Below are 7,801 nucleotides of genomic sequence, written 5' to 3' on the forward strand. Positions count from 1 at the left end.
TCCCCAGCGGCAGCTGTGAGCACCTCCAGGCCTTGGCGTCCCACGGCTGCGGTCGCCGGGCCTTCCACTGTCCACCAGGCCTTACGCCAGAGTTCGGTATCCTCGGTGGCATTGGCCATGCCCCTACACACGCGCGTGGACTGCCCAGCCTCTTGTAGGGCCAGGGGTGGGTCCTAGCTTTGTGGCGCGCCCTGATTGAACGTACAATATAAGGAAGTCCTTGCCTTCACTTCCTTGCCTTGGCAAGCAGGTCGGCACTGTAAGTGAACTAGTTTGCCTCCGTGTTCACTGTCTTGTTCCAGTCTTGTTACAGCATCCTACTGTTTCAGCCTTGTCGAGCATCCTTCTGTCCCTGTGTCCTTCTGTTTCCATGTCCTTCTGTTCCAGCGTCTGTCTGTCCTGACTCCCCAGGTAGTACCCTCGGACTGTCTCTCTGGTACTGACCTCAGCCTGTTCCTTGACCATTCTGCTTGCTGCTTGGAGCCTGACCTCTGCCTGCCTTGTGACCTCGTCTGACCTCTGGAACCTGACGCCTGCTTCGTTGACTACTCCTCAGATTGATCCTCAGATTCTGACCCCGGCTGCCATTGACCACGTCTCTTGATTCTGGCTTGTCCCTTGCCTTGTCATCGCCTACCTGTACTGGCCTTCCTTGGTTCTCCAGACCTACAGCCTAGTGACCGACCACGCTCCCTTGCTGCTTGTGGGCACGCCTCTCTACTATCTCTCCAGGAGATCCTGCGAGGCCCATCTAAGTCCAAGCAGCCCGGGTCCCTACGGGCTCCACCCGGGGGGATCGCGGGCTTCCAGTGGTGAAGCTCATCCTAGCCTCTGTCTCCTCCAGTGTTCTGCCCCCTGGGGGCAGGTGCTTCCTGGTCCCTACCAGGGAGTCGTTCTCCACTGCTCCAGGATAAATGTCTTCCTCCAAGCGCAACAGGTTATCAAGGCCATGGACTCAGCGGAGTCTCCCGCTTCCAGGGCCCTACCGGGATTGGCCGCCACAGTCAAAGAACATTGCATGGCTTTGGACTCGCTAGCCTCTTCAGTGGAAGAGCTTCGTTCCCAGCTGCGAGATACAGCTCTGAAAAATCCCATGGGCCTATCAGCCTCTATGCTACCCAAAGCATTGTTGGCACTCCCTGCACCTCCTCGATACAATGGGGACCCACGCTCCTGTCATGGCTTCCTCAACCAATGCTTCATGCAATTTGCACTGCAACCCTCCTTGTTCCTGAAGGAAACCACTAAAGTGTCTTTCATCCTTTCCTGCCTTGCACCAGATTTTGATTTTCACTTTTCCCATATTTATTTATTTATTTATTTAACATTTTTATATACCGACCTTCATGAAAGAAATTCATATCAGATCGGTTTACAAATAACATGAGGGGAATAACAAAGTCAATCATATAACAAGAAATGAAAGTTACATATAACAGGGGGTATTAACCTGGATGGCTAGAATAGCCGGAGCGATAGAAGGCATAACTGAACAAATTAGATAATACAATAATATGATGAGAAGAGGCGTAAGTGTATAGGCTACACTTGTCATAGAGTTTAGCTAGGAGTCAGTGTCTGAATTAGTGAGGAATTGCTGGAACTGTTGGTTAAGTGAAGGCCTGGATGAAGAGCCATGTCTTAAGTTTTTTGCGGAAGGTAGACGGGCATGGTTCTAATCTGAGTTCTGTGGGAAATATTGTGGCAAATAGTAAATTTTAAATATTCTGTGGGAAATATTGTGGCAAATAGTAAATTTTTACTATAGCTGGAATTGACTGCTCAGGAATTTTAAAAATATTTATCATATAACTTTTAAACAATTCACGATGTGATAACAGTCTAATCCTAGGAAAATTCAAAATTCTCGTTATTTCTTCTTAACTGGTTTTCAGTATTCTCCATTTTATTCATCAGAAAGTTCTCGGATTTAAAAAGATTACCTTGTATTTTTTCTACCTCCACTGTTTTCTGTTCCATTCTTTTCATAGATAGTTCCATATTCTCAATTTTATTTTCCAGATTTTGAGTTTTAGACATACTTTCTTTAACCAAAATCGTCAGAGAAGACAAAACCCGCCATATCTCTTCTAATGTGATCTTAGTAGGTTTTAGGAGAGGTGGATTACAAACTATTTGTATATCGCGTCTCACATCTCCTACCTCCACGGGTTTGACTCCTTCACTTGCTTGTAGCTGTGCCTTGATGTTTAGGCCCCTGGAGCCCTCTGGTATTGGGCTCCCTCTGAAGTAACAATATTACTTCAACCGTCCCTTCTATTGGTATCTGCCTCAGCCACAGCCGTTCTTCTTTCCAATAAAGCCTCTGTCGAGAGCTCAGATTCCACAAGGTTTCCAAGTGGCGGATCCAGAGTTTTAGGCGCGCCGGGGCTCAGTGATGTTTCAGCCAGGGGCTCAGCGTCTGCTTGCCACTGTAACCTCCAGTGGCTCCTCCTTCCGGCAACGGCTGCCTGAGTTCAGGTAAGATCTCCTCTATCTGGGGCTGTCTAGCGTCATGAGTCAGCATCGACGTAAGATCTTTTATTTTAGCTTTTCGTTTTGTGTGTGGTATATTGTACCACACACAGTCAGGAAATTGTTAAATTCCAGCAAATGTAAAAGTTCAACGTAAAAACACCTCCGGAGCTCGATCTTTCGCTGTTCACTATCTGGCGACCATTTTGGTCTCTCAGTCCTGGAGGAATTCTACGCTACTGCGAAGTACAGAATTTGCGCAGAATTCCCCCCCCCCCCCCTGCCCAGACAGGGGTCTCCTCCATCTTTGCCATTTTGTACGCAAAATTGATTCTGCGCAGAAAATGGCAAAGATGGAGGAGAGTTTGGCATGCTGTGAACAGAGCACATCCCACTTGCGGCAAAGATGAAGGCCCTGGTGAGAGTGAGTGTGTGTAGAGGGGTTTATGTGTGTGTGAGAGAAATTGCGAGCCGGGGGGGGGGGGTGGTGAGAAAGCATGTGGAAGGGGCAGGGGGAGCAGAGGAGGGGGTATAGGGGCAGAGGGAGTGCCATCTCAGCCCTCGCCTCAGGCAGCAGATTGCCTTGAGACACCCCTGCTGGGGAGCTCTGAATACCTATAAGCCAGTTGAGTTTTGCAAGGGAAGACCTGAAGAAGCAGACTGGCTAAACACAGCCTTTTGAGTACACGTTCCACAAAGAAACCTCCGCTCAGCAAACAAAGCACTACTAACAATCCCTTCAGTAAAGTCAGCAAAATTAACCCAAGTGAGAGAAAGGGCTTTATCATTGGCTGGGCCCATACTATGGAACACGATGCCACCCGAACTCAGATTACAGAATAATCTCAAAACTTTTAAGAAAAATCTAAAAACATGGCTCTTTAAAAAAGCCTTCACTAAAGAGTGTGGAGGGTAGAGAATGAAAGTACAAGGTAATGCAGATGAGAATGAATTTAATCAATCCTACTTTTAAGAAGTAATATTTCAAAGCGATAGTAACTCAATAATATACCTGGACTTGACCAACATTACTCAATAATGATTTTATTTATGAAATTGTAACCGAACTTTATTGGCACCTGTTAGAATGTAAGATATCCTACATTTACTTACCTTAGTCTATGTGCCTATTTGTAAACCGTTGCGATGGTATATAACTTAGCGACGGTATAGAAAAGTTTTTAAATAAATAAATAAATAAGTCAAGTGTGCCCCTTGCTTTAATCTGATGAGGAAGAGTAGTGGGGATCTTTGTAGAGACTTTGCAATTCTAGAATATCATTCTTTGACAGATCAGAAATTGTGGAAACCGAGACATCTCCAGGTCCTTGAATAGGCAAAATTCATATCACAATTCAGCCAAGGAGAGAAGCAAGAAGAACAGCTGCAGCTGGATGAAGTCCAGTGGTGTGCGATGAGATTCACAGTAAGGGACTCATCTGTCTCCTCTCTGTCTCTCTCTCACCATCCCCCTGTCTCCTAGTCACCCCTTACCTAGCTTTTCTTCCACTCTGCCCCTCCAACCCTCTTAATTTTCCCATTAGTAACCCTTTCATTCATCACCCCATCATCCTCTCCCAAGCTTTCTCCACCCCACCACCTCCCCACCACCTTTGCTTTCTATCATCCTACATTACATTCCCCTTCCCCTCTGCAAGACTCCCCCTTCCTTCATCCTCACTTATACTCATTCTCCCCTGCATGATCATTCCCTTTTGTGCCCCATTCTCACCTCTCATGAGCATTCTCCCATCATCCTCACCAGCTCTAATTTTTTGCAGAACAAGACAGCAAAAGGTGCATCATTGCCTTTACTTATCTGTCTCCGCATTACTCTGACCCATTCCTCTACTGTGTCTACTTCCATCCAGTTATAAGTACACACGATAGGGGAACAGAAAGAGGCTGGGTCCCATGGAGACAGAAAAAAAAACTGGGCTCTGCCAGACACCCCAGCCCTCCTCCTCCTCTCTTCAGTAGTTGGTAGGCTGGATTTCTTGAAGATTCACGGAATCCCTTGAAGTCCTTGATCGCACAACATTGGTGAAGTCATTCCCACTGCTGAGCAGAGAACGTGCTCTTCCTCCTCCATCCTTCCTCCTTGTGGAAGCAGCCTCGCTCTTCCTCCCACCTGTGATGCTAGCACTTGAAACAGCAGCAGCATGGAGACAGGGAGTACATGCTCCTAGTCCCTGCGGCTGTTTCTTTCCTGCACACTTCCTTTCTGGAGAAGCACGTGAAAGAGGAGGAAGAGCAGCTATGGGGATCGGCACTGCATGTTCCTAGCCTCCTGCCACTGGCTCTCGCTGCTGCATGCCCAGGGAAAGTGATGTGCATGTTTATGCATTTGAATGCACAGAAATAAAGCTTACCAAAGAAAAAAATATATATATAGATAGATAAAGAGAGAGAGAGATGTAGATAAATGTAGATATAGCTGTATCTAAGGTGATAACTTTTCATTTCACTAACTTATTTTTGTAGGAATTTATAGCCCCCACCATCCACAACTCTAGGTCGTAAAAAAAAATCTACATGCACATTAGTTGAGAATTAAACAAACACACAAAGAATATAAAACCAATCTTAAAACCTTACCAATGGTATAGAAGCTTGAATCAAGACAAAAGTGGGTTTCTTGATTCTGTAAGCATCTTAAAATCTAAATGTAACCTAAGTGCCTCTGCCTAATATCTTAATGTTTTGTTGGACACGTGGACTGCCATGATAGTTGATTGGCTTTTCTAAATCTTACTGCCCAAAAGCCCGAGTGAACATGTGTGCCCTTAATTCTTTCCTGAACTAGCCTTCGAGAGTTAATATGCTCTTCCTCAGGTCAGAAAAGAATCAGAGAAAGTAGTATGTGAAAGATAAGGTGGCCAGGTGGAGGGGGGCATGAAAGGAAGAAGGGGGTGGGAGAAAGAGAAGAACTTGAAGGGGGAATAAGAGGAACCCAAAGAAAGAACGTGGGAAAGGAGGAACATGAGAAGAGGGAGATGGGAGCAGGAAAAGAACCTGCAGAAGAGAGGGATGGATGGGAACCTGAAAGGAGAAAAATAAAAGAGAGAAGAGGAAACTGAAAAGGTAGTGATAAGAGAGGAGGGTGATAGGGAAACTGGAAAGTATGGAGAGAAAGGTGAACAGGGAAGAGAGGAAAATGCAGAAGTAGGGGATAACAGAGAAAGAGAACTGAACAGATGATGGAGGAGAGAGTGACAGAGCAAGACATGGGTGGGATACCACAGTGATGATAGGGAGAAGGGCTGCTGAGAATTTGGAAGACCAGAAAAGAGAGAGTGCCCCCCCTCTCTTTTACCCCACCAGTCCCCTGGTTTGTCTTGCTTTCTCCTAGTCTCTTTTGTTTGTTTTTTTCTCTCTCTCTTGGATAAATTATATTTGTAGCACACCTTGATAACTTTGGGTATTGAATATTGATACTGGAAAACTAAAGATAAAATATGAGTTTTGAATCAGGTCTTATCTGATAAGTGCTCTTTAGGGTATGAATAAGATAAGGAATAATCGTTGATACCCTCTTGTTCTGAGAAGCAAATTGTGAGTCCAGAGCACAGTGTGAATGTGCTCATTTGCTATAGTGCAGGAAATTAATTTCAGCATACGATGATACAGAAACAAAATGTTATTTTTATGCAACAACGTTGCATATAAAAAAAAGATCACCATGATTTATGAATTATGCATTGCTATTCTTTTCCTAGCTCTGTTGTTTTGTTTGCTTCCAATCCAATCTACACAAAGGTTTAACAAGTTCCTCCCAACACTTAGCTACTGAAACAAGTGATCAAACATTACAAGAAAGCACGGTTACTCCTTTCAAGTGGAATCTAGTTTGACCTGATGAATGAGATAAAATGTATGTAAAAGATGACGAGCTATAACGACAACAGAGACTCTCATTCTCACTAATTCATTTCCAGTAACCTCATTTAAAGTAGTCTATCTGATTCAAAGCAGGGCTGTGAACAGTTCATTCAATTCTTAAACAGAAGTTACATGTTGAATTGTTTAATATGTTTAGGGTTCTTCATTTTCAGTTTTTATTTATTTTTTTCCCCTGGGAATTTATCAGTTTTTTAAACTGACTTTTCTCCAGTTTTGGTTTGTTACTATAAACGCTGATAAATTCCTGGCAAAAATAAAATAAAAACAGAAAATGAAGGACCTTAAATAGGATCTGCAAATAAATGTCTTGGAAGCAACCACATGGCCAACACCATCCCAGTAATTCTGTTGCTGGCTTTGTGCATTCTATATTGAGTAGTCACACATACCTCAGAATAAAGTATCCCCATGTCTATTCTTCTTTGTGTGGCTCTGGCCGAAGGCTTGTGTTGACCACCTGACCAACGAGTTCACTTGAATTTGCTGACTGCTTGAAAGTCAGGCAGTTTGCCTAAGAAAAAGTCCAATCCAGCAGGCACAGATGTCTGATTCTTCTTATGTTAAATGCTGTCTTGCAGTGGGCTGGGCATGTGAAACAGTGTGGTGAGAAATGTGCAGTTTATATAGGCCAGCCCCAGTGAGGTAAGCAACAGCTTATGCAACACTCAGGAAAATCAGTGCAAGTTGCGACAGGGAGGGCATCCTGAATCCTCTTGTAAATATTCATGACTGGACACACTGGATGGGCCAATTTGTCTTTTTCTGCAGTCATCACCTACTCTAGTAGCTCCAAACTACGAAATAGTAAGATGTCAAGGGAATGGCAATAAAATAAATAATGAAAATGAGTACTAGAAAGCTACACAATTTTAAAACTACTATCCAGAGAAAGAATTCTCTGGTGTAAGATAATACAAGCAGTAGAAGGTTACACAGGTGTGTAGGGTCAATTCACCCCTGCCATTTTGGGTCTTTCTTTGGCAAACAGCATCAGATATTCAGGTTTACTTAAATAATGGTCTTAAAATGGTCAGTCTGGAAGGTAATCAATGAAGACAAATGTCTATTCAACACAATATGGAGAAAATATATTTAAGCAATCAGGAGGTGGATCCACCACAGTCATACCACTAATGCCCTCTGCCCCATCTCAAACTGTCCCGCAAGGAGTTATTTACCTCATAATTATACTGCTATTCACCTTCTGAAGGGTCTACACTGAATTCTAGGTTTGTGGACTTTAATTATTTTTGTTTGTGATTTTTTTTGTTTCTTCTATTTGAAACAAACTACAAAATGACTGAAAACAAAACAAGAAATAAATGAAATGAAACCAGGCAGGCCGAGGGCCCTTCACCTCCCCTCCCGCCCTACACACACACAAACGTGAAACAAAATTCAAGGTCTCCCCTCCCCACCAGGG

General features: G+C 43.9%; 1 protein-coding gene across 2 annotated transcripts in view; it reads right to left on the reverse strand.

The window, feature by feature from the left end:
* Window positions 1–6,958, reverse strand: part of ANKRD22 (ankyrin repeat domain 22) — a 51,306-nt gene extending 44,348 nt beyond the window's left edge. For both annotated transcript variants that reach the window (XM_029609828.1, XM_029609827.1), the window contains exon 1: window positions 6,768–6,958. In XM_029609828.1, coding sequence (XP_029465688.1) covers window positions 6,768–6,788 — 21 coding nt within the window. In that variant the 5' untranslated portion in view covers window positions 6,789–6,958. The remainder of the gene's footprint in view (window positions 1–6,767) is intronic.
* Between the last annotated feature and the right edge of the window lie 843 nt (window positions 6,959–7,801).

This window comes from Rhinatrema bivittatum, chromosome 7 (assembly GCF_901001135.1).
Source record: "Rhinatrema bivittatum chromosome 7, aRhiBiv1.1, whole genome shotgun sequence".
Lineage (NCBI taxonomy): Eukaryota > Metazoa > Chordata > Amphibia > Gymnophiona > Rhinatrematidae > Rhinatrema > Rhinatrema bivittatum.